The sequence below is a fragment of the Rhipicephalus microplus genome, chromosome X, assembly GCF_043290135.1.
Source record: "Rhipicephalus microplus isolate Deutch F79 chromosome X, USDA_Rmic, whole genome shotgun sequence".
In the NCBI taxonomy this organism is placed as follows: Eukaryota; Metazoa; Arthropoda; class Arachnida; order Ixodida; family Ixodidae; genus Rhipicephalus; species Rhipicephalus microplus.
Window position 1 is genome coordinate 214,036,379 of NC_134710.1, and position 27,712 is coordinate 214,064,090.

Genomic DNA, 27,712 nt, shown 5'->3' on the forward strand with positions numbered 1-27,712 from the left:
CGCCTAACTTGGTCTTGGCCAAAAATGCAGCGAAAATGGTTGCAGAAACGATCACGGTTTACCACATTGCCAACAATTTGATTCTCACAACCATTACTACTTTAAAGCAACAATTAAACATATCCCCCCTTCTTCCCCATCCGCATGTAATGTTTGATACTTTTTTTCTCTGAATACAGCTTCTTTGGAGATCCACGATGGCATGGCGACCTATTTTTAAACTTTTATTTCGAAGCATTATTTTAATTTTTGTATATTTAAATGATAAAACCTACATTTATATAAATAAAATGGCTACCATGCAAAAATGGGGGTCTCCCTTGTGATTTTTCTGGATTTACGCCTCCGCATGAGAGCTACAACACGTGGCTGGCGGAATGTCGTTGCACGACCTGCCCATGGACGCTGGTGACATGAAGCGAGCGTCTGCCTGGACGTTGGCCGCGATGTCCAAGCGGCCCTCCCTCCTCTCCCCGCCCCTGCCTGTCTGATGAACAGGCGAAACGATTAATCGAGTTTCCAAATAGCAGCTGCGGTCGATAGCCTTTCGGTCGGCGGGAGGACTTAAAATGGGCTTCACTGCCGCTCCGCGGTCAGTGGGCCAGAAACCAGGCAGTGACAAGCTTCGGCATGTTCGATAATGCTTCCGGAGCGCGTCGCTTTGCCCGTCGCTGTCGTCGTCAGGCAAGGCACTAGCTTCCGAAGCTCCAGGCGCTTCTCTCTTGACGCTCGTCCTTTGTTTCCGGCGAGGTACGTGCTTTGGGTGAATACCGTAGGAATGGGAAGCCCCGTTCGATGACTCATCATAGAGCACGCATGCAGCAATATAGCGAGCACATGCCTCCTCTCCGTTTAGGTGCATGATTCGCCACCTTTCAAGCGGTTTCCCACCTCCTTGCTGGCGCACGATTTCTGGTGCCACAGAGGTTTTCTTACTGTACACTCCGTATTCTCGTGCAGAAAAAAACGGCCTTGAAATTCAGAGATCGGTAGTAAAAAAATACCGCCACGTACTCAATATGACAGCAATAATAATAATAACAAAAATAATAATAAAAATACTAAGAATACTACTACTACTACTACTACTACTACTACTACTACTACTACTACTACTACTAATAATAATAATAATAATAATAATAATAATAATAATAATAATAATAATAATAATAATAATAATAATAATAATAATAATAAAGTTTCATCGACTATATTTTAGCATAAAGTGTGCAGTGTGTGCTGTAAGGCATCTTGTGCGTATTCTTGGGTATATATTTGGCCTGCATGGAATGTGAGATACCGTTGATGCAGGAGTTATAACTTGCCCGCAGTCCTAGTATGTAGCCACATATTTCATATAACAATAAAAAATACGTTTACAGATGGGCCGCGATTGAGGGGTGGGTGCCAATGTAACGTGCCTACCCCCACCTCTGATTTCATTGGCGTTTGCGTAACTGTCTGTCTTTATAGGCTACACCATCATGTGTCTAAGCTATTGCGCGAATGATCTACTGTTGGCCCACCGGAGTCGGCGGAAGTCATTACATGCCTGTTGTACAGTCTTTATTCGTTCTAAAAGTGACAGAGCCTGCAAACACAGACCCAAAAAGAAAGTCAGGACACCACAAGCGCCGACCAGCAGCTTTGTGGTGTTCCGACTTCCTTGTGGCCGTGTTTGCAGGACCTGTTTTTTAAAATGAATAGTTCCACTCCCTGTTATTCTAAGAATACTTATAAAAAACTTCAAGTAGATACTCAGTCGTAAGGTCCACAAAAAAATAAGTAAATAAATAAGTAAATAAAAAAATAAATAAATATGATTATCAGGTATTACGTGGCGGAAACACGACATGGTTTAGGCAGGCCATGTTGCGGGCCTCATAATTAATATTGACCACCCGTGTCTCTTTAGCGTGCCCGTAAATCCAAGCGCACGGCTGTTCTTGCGTTGCGCGCGCCCATGGAAATGCGGCAGCCGTGGCCGGAAATAGAGCCCGTGCACTCACGCAGTGCAACGCGTCTTCTGTTCATCCACTACGACGGGTGGGATGTGCATACAGTCGAGACTGGGGAAGTGCAAGTAATATGTGTAAAGGATGCACTGGAGCAACACTAATACAGAGTACACAAAACTTCGAGTGTTTGGGAATATATCCCTGCCACACAACTATAATCATTTACCTTGCCTTACTTTCCTTGCGTTGTTACCGCAGACCCCGAACTTTCCGGTCATGAATGGCGTGCGCGCTGTGAGCGCGACTATAGCCATATTGATAGCAAAAATGCGAGAGCTGAGTTTTCGAGAAAGGAAGCGCGAGCAAGTCAGACGACGAATATAGTTTTGCGACACATATGCTCCCTATAATACTCGACATTTTCTTAGTCTACACAACTCGTCCTTTTACAGCGAAACCTGTTATGAGACCACGACACGGGTCACGTGCACACCATAGCTGTCTGCCGCCGACGCCGGTATCTATACCCACTATCGCACGAAACAAAAAAAAGTCAGTAAATAAAAACACTAAGGACGCAATAGCATTCGAATTTTGGTCCCCAGAGAGCCAGCCCAGCATTCTACCACTGAGCAAGTTGGTGCTTGGAACACACTTTCAAATTGGCCCTAGCCAGGCTTGATGTCGGGAAAGGAATCGCGTTAATATGAGTAATAAAGCATTAAAAAGCAGCAAAGGAACAACCAGGTGTCAGATAATGCGAATTGCGCAACGAGTGGGTCATCGAATGCTCCAATCCTTTACAAAAGCTTGATCTTGTGCACCTGTTAACTGTGGCGCATACTCACTGGGGGATGGGGGGATGGTGGGAATTACAAAAGTTTCTGGCATAATTATTCATTGTCGTCAGTCACATCACACAAACATTGCACAAAGTCTTTTGCAAGTGTGCAGCAGGTGCACGCTTCTCCGAAGAATGACGAAGGATGGCATAGTGAATGCCTGTCTACTACACAATATCAATGGCATAGTGGGTACCCTGCATTTTTTGCTTGCAGCAGCTACCCAAAGGGTGTTGAGAAAAACAGAATAAACATCTTTATTTCGTTACTCTTTAAGTGTCGAGTTCGAGGTGGCCTCCCTCTTCCAGGACACCATAGGTTTCCGCCGCGTCGACAGCCCTGTCCACCAGCTGACGCTGATCGTCTAAGTTTCACTCCCAAATCTCAGGTGTGTGGTATGGGTTGAATGCCCTAAGAGGTGACTGTGTACAATCCCCTACTATGTGGTAAAGCATGCCCTGTGCTCTACAAAAGTGGCACTGTGGGGAGGGAGTAAAGTGGTAATATCTAGATGGATGGGGAAAGCTGCTCCATAAAGGCTCCTAAAGGCCACTCTTTTAGCGTTTCGTGTGTCATTTTTTCTCACAGATAATGCAAATACTTTAGAATGTGAAAATACGTGATGATTTGAGAAGCTATCGCATGTAATAATGACTTGGTGATATGTTATACATAGATCTCAACACGTTCGAATATTTCATATGATTTTTTAGTAAAATGGAACCATTTCATGTACAATCACTGGGGAACCATACTCCGTTTCATACATCTGGAGAAAGGTCATAGAAGCTAGTGGTACTTCTACCTGTAAATGCGTTCGCACCAAAAAATAGTTCGATGATTTTACTACCCGTAATGCGATTTTTTTGCTTTTTATATTTGGTATTAAAAGAATATGCCTGGTGCATAAGACATAAACCAACCCAGTCATTTACACGGATATCAACTGTTCTATTTTTCGTTTTGATCGCTTAGCCTCTTTTTTGTTTTTGTGTCGTGACCTCCGTGATGAGCACCGGTAGTGCGCATCTAGTGCCGATCGTGGAGGCCACGTTTACAACGGTGAAATTTAACCACGAGACATGCGGACTTACACATTTTGCTACCCGAACTTCTTGCATAGCTTCCACGGCGTTGCACCTGATGCATGAAACGGAGGAAAGTTCGTGTGTGCAGATGAGTATGTATCTTTAGTAATTAGAGGCCCACGAAACAAAGACAATGTTACTTTCTCCTAGAGGCACGGAGCGCATGTATTTTAGATAAGAAAGCTTGGCAGGTTATATTGCGCGTACATTTATTATTGCGAAGCTGTATATGACTGGAATCCTGGGATTCTCTGACATGCGTGGACATCGACAAAAAACTATTCCACACGCTTAAAACAGGTAGTAACCGCAGCATTTATTACCCCCTTCGTACGTTCGCTATTTTTGCTGACGTTTTGTCCTTTAGAGGTAGCAAAAAATATTGTTAATGCTTAGCGTGTAAAGAGTAGTACAGGTTAATACTTCCATACGTGACGGGTTAGTAAACGTTACTACCTCTATCGGCTACAGTATGTCGCAAAAGAAACTCGTAATGTGATTGCGAAGGTTTTATGAAATATTTACCCAGACTATGATTTTACAAATTTTACTGGAATAACAGTTTTGTGCGACGTCATGACCGTAGGTCGGAAAACCTTGTGGACTCATGAAATTGCGCCTGCAGGGCTCACTCTCACCAAACATTTTCTCACCCGGACAAACTCGGACTCAAACTCAGGGCTCGATTGGAGACTGAGCAAGTCCGAGTAAGTCGACTCATGAGTCCGTTAGCCTAGAAGCAGCAGCTTTTACGTCTTTAGTGTTAATGTTGTTTAAAACCAAAATGTTGTTTAATGTTCTTTAACACCAAAATGTACCAAGCCTATATTGCGGCTGAAATATATCTGAACAACTACCGTCTGTATACAGCAATCAAATTTAAATTTGGCTCTCATAGAGTTAGACATTCCGTTTGGGCATGAATTTGTTACGAAAAGGCAGTGTAAACAGCAGCCAATGAACGATGTGGCAATTTTTCCGACAAAATCGACATCATCCTTTTCACAGTGCAACAATATTCTGCGACAAAATCGACATAATTCTTGTGATTTCGTCGGTGCCGTTCTTTGTTGCATGGTCGTGATGGCGACGGCTGTATACGTGGAGCGAGGAGTCCTTTCAGGCACCAGACACATCATTCGGGACTGTGGGCAGTGTCTGCTAGTTCTTGGCATCCATAAAAGGCCTTCAATTCATTATTATTATTATTATTATTATTATTATTATTATTATTTGTAACTAGCAAGGACGACGATACAGCATGATGGCCAGAACAAGAAGTGGTATCGGTTTATTCAGTCACTGATTATATAGGCGCACGATAGCGCACCGTGAGTATCTGCGCATGTCCGATGCGCAGTCGGGATTCAATAGCCTTGCCGGATACATTATTATTATTATTATTATTGCCTATTTGCATGGCTCACACCCACTCTTGGGAATGGCCAAGAAATGAATTAGTAGATAGAAAGAATCATGTAATATTGTATATCAATTATATCTAATGTGTTATAAAATGGTTAGAAGAAATCTCGGGCCAAACAACGAAGCGTTCCTTTTCTTTGACGCCGGTACTTGGCTGTAAGATGGCCTCACTTACAGCCAAGTACCGATGGAGGAAACAAGCGTACTCTGAAATCTCCCTTCACCCATCCTTGCGGGAGGAATGGTGGCCGCGCTCCTCCGTTCGAGATTATCGAATATAAACTATGCTCACAAGCGTTTACTCCGTAAAAGAGTTGGCTCAACACATCACTTTCAAATCAAAGTGTTAATATAGAGATGCGTGTACGCTTTCTTCCAAATGCGATTACTACATGTGAAAAGCCACCGTAGTCGAGCACAAAATGTAGTGTGGTCTAGCAACACTGAAACGCCGGCCTCTTAGGGCGGCCAAACAGCGAAACGTTGCTATTTTTCAACCGCGTCCTCACCTTACGTGAGGCTAGCTCATGATGTGGGCTAGCGGTGAGTTGAAGTGCTCATTCAGGGCTAGGAGTGGACCTAAGGGCGTGCGAAAGTATCCCAAAAGCAACCGTATACGCTGAGGAAGCACCAAGGATGCCTTCAGTGAGAACTATTCAAGGAGGAAGCTTTCAGAATGACATAAGGCGGCCTCACCAAAATGGAGGCATTCTTGCTAAACAAGAATTATTTCGTCGTTTGGCCCAATTTTAAGTGTTTCAGCTTGTCTTCTTCTTAGCTTGTTAGCTAGTTCTATGCCACACCGTTCAGTTTTCCTTCTTCTTCAAAAATAAATTGGTGCCAAATGTATTGATTTCAGCTGTTTTTAATTTCATATATGCTTTACTGCATTGAAAGGAGGACGACTTGGTACCGTAGCGAAAAACTCGAACATAAACAGACAGAAAGGGGGAAAGTCGGCCTCTTACTTTTTACGGCCGTGTTTCACCCTATAGTCTCATGTCTTTTAGCCTGTACGAAGTGACCCCCCTCCCGCCCTAAAAAGCAATTGTGGAAGGAAAGCACCACATTGGAGCAACTAGGATACAAATGAGACACATTGGATGTGGCCATGTTGGCTTTTTTGGCCATGACTGTTGCTGCACTGTTGGTTTAATGGATATGGCTCAGTTGAATTGAAACAGGTGGATGATTTGGTCCATTTTTGATTCAGAACTGCTTTCTTAAGTTCACTTTACAGTCAAGGATTTTCCCAGTTTGAGTATAGATGTTTTAAAAGTGTAAGATACTTAGGCGTGCTCTATGATTCCCGTGAAGTGTAGCCCAGTTTCGGTTTCTAGGTTTGGCTTTTTTTGAAGCAAACAAACAAACAAACAAACATGCCACATAAGCATCCATGTTCTCTTTTATGGTTCGTTTATGCCTCTACAATTTAAATGGTATCTGAGCACGTCATTTTGCTGCGTATTTACCAAGTTACACGAATAGGCAACACCATGCTGTCTTAGTTTTTTACTTTGTACTTGGCAGGATTGTCAAATCAATAACATTGTATTGCTTCTTTGTAGGTAGTGACTGTAAATAGTAAGCGTCATAGTATTCGATTATGAACTTGACAGTTAATACCTCCAGTTACTGCGTGAGTAGTAAATATTGTGATAAACGCTTATTACCCAGTGAGAAGCATGCTAATTTAAGAGTGCATAGAATAAGGCTTTATTGAAATTAGGCATGCAAGATTCAATAATTTTGCTCAGTACGTTTACAACAATGGCTAGTTTCAAAATAAAAACTACATATTTGCGACTAAAAGTTGGTTTAGTGTTTCTGACGTCATCTCCACGAGCGTCTCTTGTATTTCTTCAATGCCAGCCGGATGCGCTTGATCCAGCCGTTCACAATTCTTCAGCCCGTTCCTACTCTGTCCCATCAGCTACCCTTCGAGTCTCCTTTGCATTCATGGGGAAGTGTACTGTTTAGGTGGTGCCTCACGACGGAGGTCAGATGAGCTATTTCTTTGTTCACTTGAGCTCAGATCCGTGAGGCGGCGTCTTGCACGCCTCATGAACACAATTTTGGCTATCAAGCTGGCTCTCTATGAGAGGTATGGTGTTTTAAAATGGCGCGTTTCTATTCGTGACGCTATGGGGGATACCAGCGTGGATGTGTCACTTCAAAGCTTCTCCATGCACTGCCTTTAAGATGCGCCTCACGAGCTTTCTAAAGCGGTGGTGGCATTGGTTTTGGCCACAAAGGAAGGAACCTGAAGCAGAAAATCTGACAGAGGAACAGCGAGTGTATCGCATCTACTAGGGAACGCGTTTAGACGCAAGTGTGATGTAGGCAGTCGCACCTTAGCGTCGCACAACGACCACTCCCTGAACTAAGGTGGGCCAACGGTTCTCATTGAGAAGATAGTGTTTGCACTGGCATCGAAAAAAAGAATATAGGAGGCGTTGTCCCCCGAGAAATAAGCCATGACATGACACGCAAGGTTTCAGACAAAAACAAGGAGCACAAATAAGTGCATCTAACAGTACCTCTGTGCTCAATGTACCCAACGTATGCTGCGAAGGACGCGTGCTTTTTCTATGCGGACATGAATTCGCCCACTATCTGATTTTATTTGTGTTGTGATAGTGCTATGAAAAGTCCATGCATAGTTAAGAAGCGAAGCGTGAACACGATGACATATTGAGTTGAAATGTCTCACTGTCAGCTATAAAATAGGAAGCTTTTTTTTTTGCGTATTGCCGACAAATTGAGTGTTTATATCTATCTATCTATCTATCTATCTATCTATCTATCTATCTATCTATCTATCTATCTATCTATCTATCTATCTATCTATCTATCTATCTATCTATCTATCTATCTATCTATCTATCTATCTATCTATCTATCTATCTATCTATCTATCTATCTATCTATCTATCTATCTATCTATCTATCTATCTATCTATCTATCTATCTATCTATCTATCTATCTATCTATCTATCTATCTATCTATCTATCTATCTATCTATCTATCTATCTATCTATCTATCTATCTATCTATCTATCTATCTGCCTACGTCTGCGTGTTCTCTTGGTCACCTCCCTATCGGCGTAGACCAAAATTAGTATGGGAGGGTAATATATAGGGTTTGGCGATTATGACTCTCTGGTCATGATACGAATAATGTGAAAATCTCGTCGCGTACGACGCCAAATTCTTTACTCCGAACACGTGCGGCACATACCCGTATACCACAAGCCACGGCATGCGGGTATGCGCCACAGGTGTTGGATAGTTTATATATACCAAGGAACGGGGATAAGAGACGCTGGTAATCTAAATGTGAGAGCGATAAGAAAATCCGACATGAGCAGCATTGACCCAACGGATGCAAAGAATAAATGTTATGGTCTCAGCGGGAATCCAATCTAAGTCTTCTGCGTGGCCATAAAATATTTTACCACAGAGACACGCCAAGTCTCAGAACTGCGCTGAGAAAAGACCCAATGCAGGCGCAATGTTGGCGAAACGTCAGTTGTGGTTGCATGTACTGCCCCATATTTAATAAACATTACATACGTGCCCCAATAATATGGGCATCACGTAGGGTCAGCGTAAAGTGTAGTTAAGTGTCATCCATTCAAGTTAGTCTACTTAGCACTATCCAGAGTTACTTTCCTTGCAAGCTCAAGTGCTACTTTTTAGCTAACCGCTCCTGGTGTTGGTATTACCCACGTTGCTCTCGGAATCATTACGCCACTGTAAACAGCCGGTTATACGCATAAAACATGTGCGCCATGGCAACATATACGTCTGTGTGTATAACACTTGTACACATGTTTTGCGTCATTCCGTAGCGGTTCGACCAACAAATAAATTACATCACAGTCACTGTGCATTAACCTCCGCATGCTTCGCATGACATCTATGCCCATGGAACGTGGGATCCGCCGAATTTTTCATATAACGCATTGCTTATTCGTTAGAGGCTATACGTAAGACCACATGGTTTATCGGATCAGTTGACGCAACACCTACGCTGGCTAACCAGTTTTGGAGCATGTCTTAGACTCCATTTTTAAAGAAAGTATCATCCATAAAGAGTTCTAATGCATGTCAAGGCATGACCACTTGCGCTGTTGCTTAGTACTGTTAGTACGCCTTTTCTTGCCTCTCGCTGGTTGTGGTTTGGAATACAAGTGGATGTTGTTTACGTATTGATAGAAGGAAACTTATAAGAGAACCCGATATCAATTTAAGTGCTCAGTTATCACATGCCAGATCAGATGAAACGAAATATGATAGCAAAGGCTGAGTAAAAAGCACCCGGTTTTCATGTCTATGTGATTTGTGTCTACGTGTGGTAAACACTTCGCAAAAGAGTTTCTCGCACAATATCGGCACGTGAACTCAAACATGTTGGCCGTGGTGGTGTAGTGGTTAGGGTGCTCTGCTGTACCCGAAGGTTGCAGGTTCGATCCCTGCAACCTTCGGGTACAGCATATAATAATAATATTAATAATAATAATAATAATAATAATAATAATAATAATTTTATTATTATTATTATTATTATTATTATTATTATTATTATTATTATTATTATTATTATTATTATTATTATTATTATTATTATTATTATTATTATTATTATTATTATTATTATTATTATTATTATTATTATTATTATTATTATTATTCAACTCAAACATCCCGATATTCTTGAATCACCACTCATGTTTCCGGCAGATGCAGTAAGATCTGAACGAAGTCATCGTCTTGTTCTTGTTATTTGCAGTGCTGCTTCACTTCAGTACACGCACTTGCGTATTTCTTTCCTGTTCTTGAGCGGTGAACGATGCCGTGGGGCTGCTGCACTGTTCGAGATGTGGGCCCCCCGCCGAAGGTCATCTTTGGTGACGACTTAGTGGTGCGTTCGAGCAACGTGGATCTCAAGGTGCCGCTTGTACTGTTGACGGAATACCTCGAGCCCATCTTCCGCCACTACGGACCCAAAGCAGCCTTTGTACGCATTATATCCTTTTCTATCACCCCTTTGTTGACGCAATGAACGCAAACAAGAGCTTGTGACCAGCTAGTTAATCCACATGCAGACATACGAGACGCTGGGCGTGGTCAGTCTTTACATATTCGAAGAGCCGCTTTACAGTATACTCTGGCAGTGAAACAAATGTCACGTAAAAATACAAGTAGGTGTTGCACTAGTATGAAGCGACCAAAGTGATAATGTTGGCAGATTATCCATACCATAGCTGGGTCGAGTAATAAAACCTTAATGCTGTTGTGTTTTTATCATCGTATAATACTGCCACAGTACTCTGAAGTGACCACTCGACAAAAGGAGCACAGCGCGAAAGACGAGACAAATACTCACAAGGCGCTGATGTTTACCTTAGGACCAATATTGTTGCCGCCATGTGTGTACTTTACCTGGGTCTCTGTATTCTGAGCTGCGCTCATTTTGCCATGTATAGATACTATAAACGTTTCTGCCTGTGTTGACAATCCGAATATGCCATAATATGTATCCTATGCAGCCCAGCTCTGTTCATTGTCTTGCTTGAGTTGGGCTCTTTTATGTCTATTCACGAGCTGTTCCATAGCGGGGAATCAACTTAAACGATTTGCGTTTCATTAGCGTGTATTTAAATACAAGCACACCCCCCACATATTACTCTTCATTGAATCAAAGTTTTTTTACCTACCTACCTACCTACCTACCTACCTACCTACCTACCTACCTACCTACCTACCTACCTACCTACCTACCTACCTACCTACCTACCTACCTACGTACATAAATACTAGTACAGTACTCGCAAATTGAAACGTTACATCATTTTATTATAATTAACAATTGTATATGATAACCACGTCATGTCGCGTCAAATATGGGCGATAAAAGAAGTGTAGGTTGCGATGTAAGTGTTCGAGTGAAAATTACGCCGATATGACTCGAACTGTAAACGCTGGAAACAAAAGTACGTGCACTATTTTCAATGATTTTTCATGCTTCAATCCGTGATTAGAGAGCACAAAGGTGTGTTTGCATTTCACCCTTGTCGTGATGCAGCCACCATGGCCTGGGATTGAATCAGTGCCGTTATGCTTAGCAACACAGTGCTGTAACTCTAAAGTTTCCATATTCAAAAGCTTGCGAAAACACTGCGACACTGCCTTTGCAGTCGATTCCGAAAACTGCGCACGACTCCTGAATTGGCGCAGAAATTTGAAAAGTCGTTGGCGAAGCTCACACGCTGTCTGACACGGCTCTCCGAGTTTCATTGAAAAACGATCATCGACCAGTGAGTGACTGGTACTATGAATCCCCATCGCTTAAGAGGACTGCTTTGAGCATGCTTACTATCAAATATCTTGGCACTCATCTCGCACCAAAAGACAACCCAGACGCTGATAAATCGAACAGAGACCATGCGCCAGATTTGCGTGCAGCTGGGTTTTCCCTTCCATGCGAATGACAGTGTCGCTTTCCATCTCTATTGTGATCAAGAGACCTGTGTGATGAAATATCTGTACTGCGCCGAAGAGACCAGACAAGAAGAGTGCCGTGTTTCAAACTTAGCGAGCATAATTCGACTCAAGGAGCACCGTAGGTCAATAAAGGCCACCGAAAATTCTCTATTTTCACTATTTTGCAATGATTCTGGCTGTGAAAGTGTAATTTCAGACGCCCTGATTTTCAGGCAAGTTAACAAACTAACACGGGAGGTTACAGAAGTTAATAAACAAAAACGGCACGCCATGTATCAGCCAACCTTCGCCGAGTCAGCGAAGACAGCGAGCATAATGTGTTGCAGAAACCTCGTGTCACACCCAAGAGAATTTCAAGTGTCTATGCAAGTTCACGCAAATCTGTGATAAAGTAACGGTGGTTTTCATTTTACAGCACAGCTGTATGCCAAAGCGAAAGCTAATTAGTCCGACCTATAGGAGGGTGAAGCGTGCGTATGTATCCACAAAAATACGCCCCACGGATCACTGCTGGCCATTTTAAAGTGAATAAGTGATCAGGGGCTATAAAAAATAAATAAATAAATAAATAAATAAATAACATGTGTTACATAAATTGGGCAAATCTTATATACTACTCACTACTGGTCCACAAAGAATGAAGAGAATACCAATCACTCAAGATTTCTGGGCCAACGTAACCAATATTTGGGAAACACTTTACTGAACCACCGGGAGTAACCAGTGATAAGAAGCGGCGCGGGACATTCCAGCTTCGCAGGTTAATTGGGTTAATCATCTGTACACAGTGCAAAGGTGATAAGTTTTCGCTCATTCGAACAATAAATTTTTAGCTTCTTTTTTTCATCTGCCCTCGTTAATTCTTGGGCGAATTAAAGTTACTCCATCTTGTTATACGCTCTCATCAAAGCTTCCGTACATTAAAATACCAAATGGGAATATTTTTTAAAGCAAAGCTTCATGGAAAACTTTTCTGCAGTTTATGACTGCATCTGCTGCTAGCTCGCTGAATCGCTCACTCGCTGAATATCCCTCGTACAATGAATATTCTTATTATAGGCCCGTTCATACTGCCCTTAGAGGCATGCTGCTGCTGGCTCTGACGTTTTCGAAGTTACGTTGATTACCTATCATTTGTGCGACTTAGATGCACCGTCAAAGGGGATACATAGCACTTCACTATAGCAAAGCGTATATGCTGTCGGCTTGTCACGGAAGGGTCGCCTGTCCTGAAGACTAAGCAGAAGTAAAATGGGATCACCTTGGATATGAGTAAAAATCAGAAGAGCCAAGTAGCCCTGTGCGACCAAACCCAGAAAGCCACGAGGCCAGTGGAGCCTTGGATAGCAGACCAACCCAATGTCCTATTACCCTATATATAATAACATGAAATTTTACTTGACTACTGGAAATGGTGTGGTAAAAACTTGAACGCTCCTGGATACTGCACAACACGTGGTCGCGAAGTAGGGGTTCTCGGTCCTTGCAGATTTACCGAACAAGGCTCGATAACACTTGCTGCGAAAGACACTGAAGATGGTGCTTAGACTTAAGCGCTTCAAAAAGCTTGCACGCTTCACATAAGCATGCACGTTGTATCTCCGTAATCTCCCTCTCTTTAATGTCGGAGATTGTACGTTATATTTCATATAAGGCAGGAGAAGAGATTTCATTGAAACTATGGGAGATTTGATTCCGAATGGTGCACCATGCGACACAGATCGACGCCGTGACAGGATCGTCGATGAGCTATCAAGAGCTGTGGGAGCAAGCGACCGCGATGGCATCGGCGTTCCGGCAACGAGGGCTGAGGCCCGGCGGCAAGGTCTGCTTCCACTGCTCCAACCACGTCATGATGTGGCCGGCCTTCTTGGGAATCACGAGCATCCACGGAGTGCTCGTCATGGCCAAGGCTTCACTCACAGTTCGTAAGTTTCTCACTGTTCCCACCATGCTTTCAATAGCACTGCACATAAGAAGTTATAACCTTAGAGCTCGCGCTAGAGTTTCGGTGTAAAGTCCAGTCATGGTCGTTACAATATTGCTAGCTCGGTTAGTATAGAAGTGATATGTCGTTTTTTGGCGTTATCGAATCTCTTCAATGAACAGTAACGCAGCGTGCGCTCTGTGGGGCTTTGTGGGCCCATTTATACAACTTCCTACGTATATCCCATGATCCGACACAGTCTCTACTTCGCAAAAAAAAAAAAAAAACGCTTCAATAAACAACATAAGAACTGCAGGTGACATTGCTCCCTCTACACCCTGGGATGCTCATCGGTAGGAATCCGCTTTTTAAACTGCAAGCACTTTTTACGTTTTTAAAAGATGTGCAAAGCTTTCACCCGATATTTCGAGGTCATCCGTAGCACGACCCCTATAAAGTGGTCGTGGCTGCGGTGACTACATCTTCATCATGGTTTTATTATCATGACATTTTGCCATCCACTATCACTACACCTATGTCACGCCACTGTCATGATTTTATTACTTTCATGTTTTAACCCGCGTTAGAGCGAGGAATTTCAAGACCCCTTTACAGCCACGCACCATACCATTGTTCATATCTGTAGTCAATTGAAATGGCGCTCTTTGACCATCAATTGGCCCTTGCGCCACTAAAAACTACTCATCATCATCATCATCAGGTGACATTGTGACCAAATAATAAATAAATTAGAAAAATCGTTGGACGTTCTGATTCTCAGCAAGTAAACTTGCGATTCTTTGCTCAGTATTCAACCCTGTGTATATGTAAAATACTTATTTGCTAGAAATACGGTCAGACGATCGCGCTACTATGCACCGCACGAAATTTTCTGCTACCTAGAAATAGTGATAAGTGGAACTTTTTCAATAAAAATTAAGTTTCAGGCATTCAAATCTGTGACGATTGATGACAAAGAGAGCTGCCCAACGCATTCCCACCTCTGGTCTCGCCGGCGTACTTGATACTCTCCTCGGGCGTTCTCCCGTTGAGTGCTTCTCACAATGAGCCCATAACCAGGATTTTTTTTTTGTTTTCAGAGGAGGAGGGGGAAAGGAGTTGCTGAACGCCTTGAAAAACACCTATTTTTATTATATGTTCTCGGTAAAACAAGCCTCTCCATCCCAATTTCTGGAGAAGGGGGGTAGGGCAAGCTTATAGGGCACTACCGCGCCCATTTTGAACACAGGCCTGCTTTCCACACGCCACGTACGTCGTGATGATGTCACAATAATTGACCATCTGTGACGTCATACCTTTCTTGAAGGAGGTCACTTGGTTCTCTCTGTTCGTGAAAGGACGCAAAAAAAAAAAAACGCCACGAATCAAGAAAATTTTCTATTTACAGCTCCGCCGTAATAAGTGGTATGACAGCGATGATACAAATATCAATTTTTCGGAAGCACAAGAGTGCTTCTGTTGGCTCCTTTCGTCTATAGCAATTATTGGCTAGAATGATGTCGTAAAGACAGTCACTACAACAATGGTCCCGTCTCTGCTCACTTGTGTTTGCCTTCTTCCCGCAACATGAATTTTCCTAATTGTTTAGGCATGCATAGCGGCGAAATCTTTCTTAAGAGGTCATCTTTTACGAACAATGGAGAGGAACCAACGCTCGTTAATGGCGAAACGTAAATTGCAGAAATAGTGCCCAAAGCAGGGAATTCCTTGTATTAAGCATTTAGAAGAGCTGTTGCCATGTTTTACTTCGTTCTCCTAAAGAACAAAAACAAATGAACAAAAAAATTAAAAGAAGAAAGCTACAGATTTGACAATTCTTGTAGAATGTGGTGACGTGGCTACAAGTGACGGAAAATGGGTTGCCTCGTGGATAATATTTAGACTTTCAGATTTGAAAAGCCCGCAACTTCTACAGGACAGTGGAATGCATGCAAAACTAGAGCTATCTCGCAATCTAATTGTCCTGTCGAAGTTATAGGCTTGTAAACCTGAAATTATGATCGAATTAGTCCAGCATCCCGTTACATATAAAAGTGAAGTTTATAACTCCTCTTTGAACACATAAGCGTGTTGTATTGTTTCATATTGTCGTTTTTTTCACAAATATTCTGAAAATTGTTATCTCCAAGTCAACTTAGCTTTTGCTCTGTGCGCCTCCCCTGTCTAGACAGACGTCTGCTCATCGGCTGTGGTGCCTGCCCTCTGAACGCGAAGTGGTTTGAGTCACTATCATTCGTGACCAACATTGCGCTCAACGTTTAGTACGGGATGATTTCAGCTCAGCACATTGTTGTGTCTTCTGGTTGTTTCTGACTGGATTTTCTGCTGCTGCAGCGGCAGGAAATCCAGTCAGTTTCTTTCTTTCATTATTTTTTTATTTTACCTTGCTCATGTCTGTTGTGAAACACTACATGAAGTAGTTGCGCGACTTAATGGTACAGTTTTTGTAGACTCCAGCAAATCAATATGTACACGGGAATGTTGTGTAGCTCTCGCACTCGTGTAAAATAATATGTTTCAATTATGTCATGAATGATTTTTCCATCAAGTGACTGTTAGTTGACCTTCTACTTTTAAAACGAAAGCTTTACGGGCTAGTCGAACGGGTCTCACTGCGCGTGTATGGATGGCCTCGAAGCGAAGAACAGATAACCTGTAACAAGCCGTGCTAAATTTAGTTGTGGCGGTCATTTCTGCCTGCGTCTACAGTGAGTGCTTTCATCGGCTCATCCTGAAAACTCGAGGAGCGCGGGCCTCTGCTAGCGGAGGACACGCGAGCGCCAGAATCTCCTGATGGTTAAGGAAGGGGCCTGGCATTTCGTTTTAGAACTTTCGCTTGCATAACCGGTTCTAGACGAGCTATGCCACACCCATTTATTTAGCGCTGCATTTTTATCCGTTCGCTATGAACCGAGCTACCGGATTTAAAGTTCTTAAACACCTATCGTGCAGAATATTAACTTTACACTTTATTTTATTTATTTATACTGCTAGCCCCCGGCGGGGCTGTTAACGGGGTGTATCGCAACTTCATTCACTTTCAGATGCGAAGAAGTCACTATCAATATAACTTACACGAAAGATGTCTTAAGATGTGCTCATAATAGTGCGCTAACACCGGCGTGATCAATGAGGAGAAGGGGATAGAATTTCAAAGTGCTCCTTTCGTAAGTGCTGTTTGGCTGGCCAGCTTCACAAATAATATGTCCGGATTGGCTGACTGAAAACTTTTTATGCGAAAAATGATTGAATGATATGTGGGGTTTAACGTCCCAAAATCACCAACTTATTATGAGAGATGACTTAGTGGAGAGGTCCAAAACTTTCGACCACCGGGCGTTCTTCCAACGTGTAGTTCATTGTGTTCGCGAGTACAGTGTATATAAAAAACGAATAGTAGAATATATAAAATAAGAATAGTAGTAAATAACGAATAGTAACGATTGCGCGAACGACGGGGCGATCAGTGACAGCAAAACTTCGTGCAACGCGTGCTCGATCGCCGTCAGCGGTGGCAAATTGGATACATCGTGTTTTCAGGGCAACAGAGAGATCACTTAACGGACGTCTCACCAAAAGCGAGGATGACTGTGAAGTGGTATTGCTTGAATGAGACCTGCGATACAAACGATGCTTATCTGAGCTGTACCAAATGCTTACGCAAGCTGTAACGTTGCGAGCTGCCCGTGTACACAGCTGCACGCCATGCAGTGCACAGCGAAAACTCGGCCGTGCCAACATCGCAGCCAACGACGCCGCCGGAATGCGCCATTATCTTCAAAATGTCATATCATGAACACGACGCGTAAATCGGCAATTGTAGTATCAAAGCTCAGCTCCTTATATGAGTGTGGGCGCACTGCATGCACTGCATGCAAGCGGTAGGCCCATCGGCGCTGAGCCATCCATCCGCTAGGCCTTTGCCGGAAGCCGGAGTGGACTCATCCGGCGTGTGGTGTGTGTCACCGTAGCCTCTTTTACAGACTCATCCATTCTTTGCGCAGAAGGAAAAGTTTTGCCGTTCACAAGATTTCGGTGACGATAAACTTTTGTAATGGCATGCGGCCAGTCGCCATCCGTCCCATGGACGCGCTTCTGTAGCCTGTTTCACGGTAACCATTTCATAATCATTCACGTTTACCGCATCCCTGTATTATCGAACACCTGCGTTGACAACACAGGGTACATGAATAGTGTTGCTTGAACAAAAAAGATATGCTAAGGGCTTTTTTTTGTCTAATTTGTTTTGATTTTTCTCCGTTCTTGAATCGCGAAGTCTGGGGAACTTATTTTCCGCATACTATAACCTGTATCTATTATATAATTTCGAATTTGTTGACATAAAACATTCGTCACAATAAAGGGTATTTATAAAAAACAGCCTATTTAAAATTAATTTGCTTCCATAAATGCGGCAAATGAGTTTTCGCTGAATGTATTGAATTAAACGAACGCCGTCGAATTCGCTTCAGTGGCTGACTATAAAGCGATTGTTTTAGTATCCATTTATTGTAATACGAGGGAAACCAAGCCAAATCTTCCTGTTTAGAGGTCAAGGCGTGAGACAATAATTGACCTGACCCTGCGGGTTCTCGATAACTCGCCACACAATTTATACGTCAATAATTTAGAAACAGCACAAAATTCGACATAATACTCTTTTAATTTAAAGCGATCGAGAACAAGTGTATAGCCAGTAGATGTCCTTGGTGATGCGCGTGCAAGCGACTACCCACTCTACCAAGCTGGCCTTGTCTTTGTCCTATTGACGCTAGGCAGCGTACCGTGATTGAGAAAGCGAGAAACCGCGTCAACTCTTCTTCCCGAGTCAGCTCGATGTATCGACCACATATCGGCGATATTGGCCCGTTGTTACGACGCCCTCCTCCTCTGCCGTCGCGCACGGGCAACCCTCGGGCCCTCGAAACGAGCCCGCGTGGACGACACGCGTCGCGATAAGGGGAACAGGCACGGCCCGCCGGAGCAGCGACGGGCAAAAAATAGTTTTCGCGCAAACGCGCTCCACCGCTGACCGGCCGCGAGGGATGTCCGCCGTGGTTTATGCTAATGGTCCACACCGGCTTGGTCTATATCTCAGCGCCAGTTTGGAGCCGAACCGCCGCCTAGGGCCACTTGTCCAGGCTAATGGCGAGCGGCCGCTTTCAGGAGGGGGTGGGGGTGGGGGCTGTGATAAGCGCCGATAGTTTAGTGTTTGACTTTGCCCGCCTCCATCTTGCTTCTTCCCTTCGCTGTCAACTCTCAGTTTTGCAAGAACACACTGGAGACCCGTCGTACACGTACCATATGGCTCTCGTTTGCCGAAAAGTAAACGCAGAAAACAAGTGACGTAAAAGGCTGCGACGAGCACGTTGGGGACCGCTTTTTCGCAGTGCTCCGTCGATGGAAACACGTCTGCCTGTTTGAGGGGCGCCCCTGTTTGGGCGAGCAAACTCAGGGGAGCAAACGACGCAGCTTCAGTGCTATATGAGAGAGATTCTATCCTGAAAACGATTTTTTCTGAATTAAATTAAAGCACTCCGAAGAACTGATAAATATCTGCGACTTGTGTATGAATTATATTGGGGCAGCGGTATCACACAATATTCATAGTTCAAGTTGAATCGATAATACAATTTAATGTATGTTCTTACAAATGTAACGTTTTGGCCTAGTCAAAGTCGATAAACGAGCGCCGATCTATTTTTTTACTTCGTCCCCCTTTTTTCTTATGTTCACGCGCTGTGTCCTACGCCGTCATGAAATAAAACTAATTCACCCAAGCTTGTACTCGTCTACCCTACATTTATGGTACATCGGGCGCCTTCATCTGCCCTTCTACAAAGTAGACGTAAGGATACTTTTACTGTACACTTAAAAATTGTGAAGAGGTTTATTGTGAAGAGGTTTATTGGTTACCAAGGACGTTATAGTCATCGGCGGCGAGGCAGTGCGGAGAATCGCCCAGAGGCACAGCAGCGATCAGAAGCACGACTCGAGCGAGCCGAGCGTTGCCGATGCTGCTGGATGAAAACGCATCTTCTTCGCAATCAACCCCACTGAAAAAGAGCCATCCTGGCGACCTAAGATGTTCCAGGCAAAAGCTCATGATAAGGCTTAAGATGGGAAACATGCATGGACGATGTCACGTCCACACCGGCGCATGTCATCCGATGAAGAAACTGGCTCGATAATAAAATTCACCGGAGAGGTTTGCTTCATGACTCGGTCGGAACTTCGTGTTTTGGAACGAGCTTCGAGCATAGTCCCGGAGTTTGGTGTGAGACAGATAGCCATACGAGAGACCCTGGGTCGTAACTACATATGCTCTGGAAGTAGTGTGGCACGGTTTTATTTTTGACGTTGCTGCTCTTGCGATGTGAAAGCGCGAGTGAGCTGGTGGCTTTCGGCTTGTCGAGCAACGTCAGACATAGGTTGACACTAGGACGCATCGGGGTCGTAGAGCAGTAGTGTCGACAGTATGTGAACGGTTGTGTCCGTAAAGAAGAAAGAAAGGCGAAAATGCCGTAGTTGCTTGTATCGCGGTGTTGTATGGTAATGTTACATATGGAAGCACATGGTCCCAGTTACCATGATGAGATGTCACGTACATTTAAAGCGCATCACCTAGCATGCGGTTAATGATGTAATGTTCACGCACCGGGCTTCGGGAAACGTGGACGATGTCACGTCCACGCCGGCGCATGTCATCCTTGAGCCCATTAGTCGTCAAGTGGTATGTCGTGGTCGTTCCCTGAATGATGTTGCATTCAGAAAGCACAGCATCGACGACCTCAGAAAGGAAAGCGCGCCCTCTGTCACCATAAGGAGCTCTCGAGGTGCGTCACGTCGAAGTATAATGCACTGTAGGACGAAAGCGGTGACATCCCAAGCGGTAGCACTCAGCGAATTGACTGTTTCGGCGTAGCGGGTGAAATGGTCGCTAGCAACGATAATCCTGAGATTTACATCTGGTGTCATTGCAAATTAAGGGATCGTAGAGGCCAACGCCGACGCGATTGAATGACTTGATCGGGCATGAAAATGGCTGCAATGCATCAGTGGCCCGTAAGAGTGGCGATTCGCGTCGTTGACAGTCAGGACAGCCCTGTGAAAATTTCCGTACGGAGTTGTACATGCGGCGCCAGTATTACTGATGGTGAAGTCGTTCGTATGTTTTGGACACTCCGGTGTGGCCACATTGCGGATAGTTAGGAAAAGAGGCGCAAATTTGTGACCGCAAGCTGCTTGGAATGACCAGTATAGTCACCGGCGGCCCACAGCAAAGTAGTTGCGGCTGTGAAGCAGTTGGTCACGAACGGAGTTATAGAAAGCTTGGCATCGTATTGATCGAGATACAGAAAGGGCGGATGTGCCATAGATATAATCAAGAAAAGATGCGATCCATGGGTCACGGCGAGGGTCGTTGGCTATCGAGTCGAGACAAAGAGAGGACAAGGGGTTGACGCAAGTGGATACGCACGCTGGATCGGGAGAGAAAGGTAAACGGGACAAGGCATCTGTGTCAGGGTGCTTGCGTCCACAACAGTATACGACGCGAATATCGTACTCCTAGATGCAGAGCGTCCATCACGCTCGGCGGCTAGAAGGGTCTTTCAACCTGGTGAGCCAACAAAGTACGTAATGGCCGGTTACAGGATCAAACGGGCGGCCATATAAGTATAGCCGGAACATTACAAGCACCCACACCAGTGCCAAGCAAGTTTTACCGCGAAACCTGTTATGAGATCACAACTCGGCTCACGCGCAGTTGTCCACCGCTGCCGCCACCGCCGCCGGTGTCCGTAACCACATCGCGCGAAATCACCAATGACACAGTGGGCCTCAAAACCAGGTCAGCTTGGTGACAGCCCAATATTCTACCACTGCGCTACGCTGGTGTTTGTGTGTCGATGGCAAACTTTCCTTAGGCAAGCTTGACGGCGGGAAAGCAATCACATTACTATACTTATAAAGCGTTTTAAAACAGCGAAAGAACGACCAGTCACCACACAATGCGAATAGCGTAACGAGTGGGCCGTCCAATGCTCGAACCCATTACAAAAGCTTGTTCTCTTTCCCCAATGAACTGTGGCGCATACGCACTTCAGTCACAATTCCTCATCATCGCCAGCCACTGCAAGAACAATTGGCAGGAAATTCCACGCAAGTGTTTAGCGGATACCATGCTTGCTGGTTCTGTGCTTACTCGGTGAGCTTCCTTGCCGGTTTGGTTGGCTAAGTACCAGGTAGTCTTCTTGTCTTAAAGGATCCTCAGCGCCTTATCTGTCATTCAAACCTGGACCAGCTTCATTTTCTTGTTTGGCTTATTTGAAGGCGTACTGATGTTCCGGAATTCTCCTGGTCAGGACCGTTCCCCGTGAACGGCCTTTTTGCGGTATGATGACCTTCCTCTTGACATGTTTTTTCGGAGTGGTGTGAGCAGCATTCCGGTCGTTATGGTGCCTTTGAGTGATCCCTTCATTAAGTTGAATAACTCCAAGGCATTTCAAGAAAACCCGCATGCAGTAACCCCAAACTACCAGAGCATAACTGACGTGCGGCAGTTTGGTCCCGGTGGGATAATATGCAGATCACCAGACAAGGAATGTGTAAGAGACCTTCTTAAATTTCGTCCTTCGTGTCAATTCCGGTGAGTGCGTTTGTTCCACCTCATGTGGCTTGCACAAAAAGAATCATAGGAGGTGTAGACGTGCAGCTGAGCCCTGCTGGAACTCAAGGAAAACTCTCTGGGGCAGGTGTGTTGACAGTTTATTGATACAATCGAACTGTGGACAACAAGCGCGTCTCAACAGAGTCCATGATTGCGGCTTTTGCTGGCAACTCATGTCAGTTTCTGAGATGAAAGCGTGCCCTCTGGTGTTTCGCATTGATCAATCAGCATCTCGTTCGTTACAATGCTGGAACTGCTAGAGGTTCGTTCATAGTGCCGGTGGCTGTAAGTCAGAGGGGTGGCGCAGCAAATGTGGCGTAGTCCAGGCAAATCGAGAATGTACGGCACAAGAGGACATGTGTTGTTTGTGTGGTGGACAACATGCTGCTGACTACTCAGATTGTAGAATTAGACAACAAGAAATGCAAGTTCTTGAGGTCATTGATACAAGGAGATGCTTTAGAAGGTAGGCAATGGCAATTGTTAAGAAAATAGAGTATGGTTATGCTGGCGTTACTGCCCGTCCAACGTTCACGGAGACAAGCATTGCGCAAGCTGTCGAGGTTGCTGTTGGAAAAGATATGACTAGTGTGATGGATCAACTAGTCATCAGCATCTCCGAATGCATTGCTGAAGTTGTAAGCTATCAAATTGTTAAGCCTATATTCCCGCAACCAGCCGGTCCTCTCGAGTCGTATATACACCCTACCATCAATGAGGTAAATTCGATAGGTGATAAGGTGCATGCATCCGATAGCTGCCATGACTACGATGCATGCTCATCGGCTATAGTGGTCAGGAACCAGTGCTAGACTCTAACGTATCTGCTGATGGGGAAATTGATGCCCGTGCTTTGAAACGTAGCCAATCCTCGCTGAACCATCGAAACCCTACGTCCACACAAGCGAAATAAAAAAAAAAATCTGGCCAGTAAATTTTTGAAGAAGAGTATTATGAAGAAAGTTGTCTCCGCAAGGAATGCTTTAACAAAATAGCATTTTTAAACGTTTTACAGTGAAATTGTCATTCGATATTTGCTTCAATTACAGATTTACACTGTCTTAGTTATCAGCTAAATCCTGATTGAGTTTCGTTACAAGAAACTAGGCCTAATCCAGACAACTGCTTTTATGTAAGAATCACCGTTCATTTAGGCTAGACTGCCCTTCGAGAGCTGGTGGAATAATGAGATTGTTATCAAACAGTCTTTGACGTAAAGCTAAGGTAACGTTGAAGCTGCTGTCTCCGGAATTTGAAATTTTAGCTATAAAGGCAACTCTGCTTTCTCGTCAGACATTTACAATAGCCAATATTTATTTTCCGTCAGGCGCACATGATACCAGGCCATTGGACACACTAATTGGCACGTGTGGAAGAAATATTTTATTGGAAGCAGATTTTAACGCCTATCATGACACAAAGAGTGCAAAAACTGAAGCGTGTGGTAACTGTTTGTGGGACTGGTCCCAAGATAACACTCTCACCTGTGTAAATTCAGGAAGCCAAAAGTATATACTTGAGAGGTAACACATCCTCTTCATTGGATCTTACTTTTGCAAGCGTCCACCTTAATGTTTCGGGTTGGTCTGTATAGTTAACTGCGCAACAAACAGCGATCATATACCGATTACTTATGAAATAAGAGTCCGGTAGCATCAGTAGCTTCCAATTTACGTACGTTTATAAATTATACTAAATTTAAAGAGTGTTTGTTTTGTTCGCTAACTTCTCTATCAGATACAAGCATGAAGTCAAAAGTTATGAGAATTTGTACAGCTCTACAGAATTTCCGCAAAAAATCTGAATTTACGGTCGCACCTGTGAAGCAGAACGGTAATTCACCATGGTGGAATGATGATTGTTCCAGGGACTACAGGCATAGAAAGGCAGCCTGGAAAAAACGATTATTCAATCAATGCCCTAAAAATAGATAGAACTATCAGTTTTATACTGGAGCTTTTAAATGAACAGTTTCGCAAGCAAAAGAAAGTTACGACATTCGGACGTTCGAGTATCAATCTAAATCAAACAGCAAGCGCGCACTCTATAGATTTCTCCGTAAAAAGGAAATGATACCGCGAACTATGAGCACATAGCTAGTCTATCATTTTGTCTTCGGAGGAAATTAAATATTCGTTTGATATAATTGGTATAGGGGGTTAGAGCAGGGCTTTTCTTCTCAGTTATTCTCACCGCCAAAACAACGACTTCATTGAAATACCAGTTCTGAATTAACAGAGGCAGTAGATAGCATTACATCAGTGGCTCCGGGACCTGACGGAGTCACGTCGGCCATGTTAAAATTGTGAAATAAAGAATTTCAAGACATTTTATTAGAAGTTATCAACTACTCAATAAGAATGGCGTGGCTTCCGCTGGCTTGGAAAATAGCTAAGGTGATGCCAGTGCTTAAAAATCCAGATAAAGGGTATGAACTTGACAACATTAGGCCCATTGCGCTAACCTCTCATTTTTTTAAGTTGATTGAATGAGTTTTAACCATTCGTACGTTAAAGTTCAGAAACGGGAAAAATATTCAGAATCCGTCTCAAATGGCTTCAGATTAGGGTGCTCGATATGGCATGCGCATATATAGGTATTGTGAGTCGTATTCGGTTAGCTCGGCGTGAAAGAAAGTATGCCGCATTAGTAACGTTGGACATCGCGAAAACGCATGATAGCGTTGAGCATGTAGTTTCAGTTAATCAGTTGCACAAGATGAAGCTCCGAAATTACATTACGGCATGAATTGAGGAATTTTTGCGTAATCGGATATTCTTTTGTTCCCAAAGTGGCATTTTTTCGTCTACGTACGCGCAAACACGAGGCGTTCCGCAAGAGGCAGTCCTTTCTCCTGTTTTATTTATTATACTCTTGAGTACTATACTGCGATATCAGGATGTACACACACATGTTTATGCGGATGACATCGAAGTTTTGCTGCGATAATATTCACAATCTACATCACGTGCTACAGTCATACTTGTCAGCACTAGAAGGGTGGCTTGATGAAATACACCTGCATCTGCATGTGCGAAAATGCTCCGTACTGGCATTTGCTTTGAAAGACACCGTTCATATTTATATTTATTACCATCTAGAGTGTACTTCGCAAGTTGAGCAAATAAAATACCTTGGTGTGCTATACGATCGCTCCATGTCGTGGAAGGAACACATTGAATGCATATCAGTAAAGGGTGCTCGGGTTGTCGGTTTGTTATGTAAGATTGGTCATAGTCAATTCGGCGTGCGAAGGCAAACGCTTTTATCAGTATACTGCATGTGCGTTCGACCGGTGCTGAAATTGGGATGCGTATTATACGCTGGCGCTCCTGCTCATAAGCTTCGCCCGCTTGTAATGCTTGAGAGACAAGCCTTGCGTCTGTGTTTAGGTCTTCCTAAATTTGTAACAACTAAAGTCTGGTATGTGAAAGCTAGACTCCCATCACTTGATTCACATTTAAATTGTTGGCGGTACAATAATTTTTAAAGCTCTATAAATCCTCAGCAAGGCGTTCTGAAACAGCATTTATCTCCAGCCTGAGTTGTTTTTGATCATATTGGCCAAGATCTCACATGTATAAAGTTTTCCATATACAGAGCTTTCTTGACAACTTAAATGTGCAAATAAGTGCCGTATCTTCGATTAGTGATAGCAACATCTCTGTCGAAATACAGTTTGACGAAATTTTTTCAAAACAGGCGAAACTAATGTCAGACCGCACTTTAAATTCTATTCTGAGTGATTATCTGGTTCATTCATCAATAAGGACAGCAATTGCGACAGATGCTTCGCAAAATGAAGAAAAATGTGGAATTACAATATCCGCCTTTATTCTAGATTGGTGATTTCCTCCCCGTATTCAAGATTTTGTACCCATTTTTCTAGCAGAGTTTTTGCGTTAATTTTGGCTCTCCACAAATTAACTGCACTATCTAGTTCGGCAAAAAATTTAACTAATTTGCTGTCGGTATGTTCTTCTCCCACTGCAAATGACAACTCCCAGGTGCTGAGCACTTTTGAATCATTAGTTCCACTGTATTAGTTGGTTAAGTTGGTTTGGGTACCTGGGCATAAGGAAATTTTACTTAATGAAATTGTGGATGCATTAGCTAAGTCATCATTACATGGCCCAGTCATTCTGATACTTCCAGCATCTAATTTTCTTATAGAAGCTACATTTAGAGGGAAAATGATGTTAGAAGAATTTTCTTTGCCATACATAATAAACACATCAGAATTTTAACACCTAAATTATCGTTGGAACAGTAAAATTTGTGACACGCGGTCAGTTGCAGTCGCAATCACACGGCTGAGGTATAATACTCCTTATCTCAATTTTTTTTTACACAGAGTTGGTCTGGCTGCTTCCCCTAATTGTTAGTTTTGTGAAATACCTGAGACAACAGAACAATATCTGATATATTGTAAAAAAATACGCTTCATTGCGCAAAATCACCTTAGATGCCGCTTTCCGTCTCGTAATATTGAAGTTAAACACTCCAAATGTACTTTCTTTGGGAGCTTTGTCCCTATAGCGTCCAGTGACGGGAAAGTTGCCGATGACTTGCATGAGTTTATTAAAGCTTCAAAAAGATTCAGACTGTAGAACATATTATTACTTTTAAATTACATTTTTCAAATCGCTTTATTTGTTTATCTATTTATTGGTTTGCTGAAACCATCTGCTTCAATTTCTATATCCGTTATTTCTAATTCTCCATTTCTCATAGTTATTTATGCCCTTTTATAATTGGTTTCAAAAAACTTGAGCTAACAAATTAACAATAATTTGTCAGAACTACCCAGTTATTTTTCTAATTCTCCATTTCTCATAGTTATTTTTGCCCTTTTCTTATTAGTTAAAAAAACGTGAGCTAACAATCTAACAATATTTAGTCGGATCTACCAGGTTATTGGCCAATCCCCCAGCGTGTGTGTGTGAGCTACAGTTTCCCTGCCCTTCCTTTCTTACTTCCTACTACCCCCCCCCCCAAAGTTATTTTTAATGTCTTAGTTAGCATAAATCAAGCGTGCTTTATGTAGTTACCCAATGAGTGTTTTGAAAATGCTCTGAAAGCCCGCTCTTCTAGCTTTCACTGTGACTGTGCAGCGCCTTCCGCGCAGACTTGGCGTTTTTTTTTCGGTCATGCTGTAATTACTGTCAGCTTTCGTCAGCGTGCGACTGGCGTAAGCGACGACGTATTGAGTTGCCGGGCTTTCGGTGAGCAAGGACAGCGCCGAGCCTTACGCTGCTGGCGTCT

At 43.4% G+C, this 27,712-nt stretch overlaps 1 protein-coding gene across 1 annotated transcript in view; it reads left to right on the plus strand.

Moving 5' to 3' along the window:
- The first annotated feature begins 615 nt into the window (after window positions 1–615).
- Window positions 616–27,712, plus strand: part of LOC142775960 (uncharacterized) — a 41,522-nt gene continuing 14,425 nt past the window's right edge. Inside the window, exons 1-3 of the mRNA XM_075878577.1 lie at window positions 616–750; window positions 10,114–10,341; window positions 13,549–13,756. Of these exons, the coding sequence (XP_075734692.1) occupies window positions 10,174–10,341; window positions 13,549–13,756 (376 nt within the window). The 5' untranslated portion in view covers window positions 616–750; window positions 10,114–10,173. The remainder of the gene's footprint in view (window positions 751–10,113; window positions 10,342–13,548; window positions 13,757–27,712) is intronic.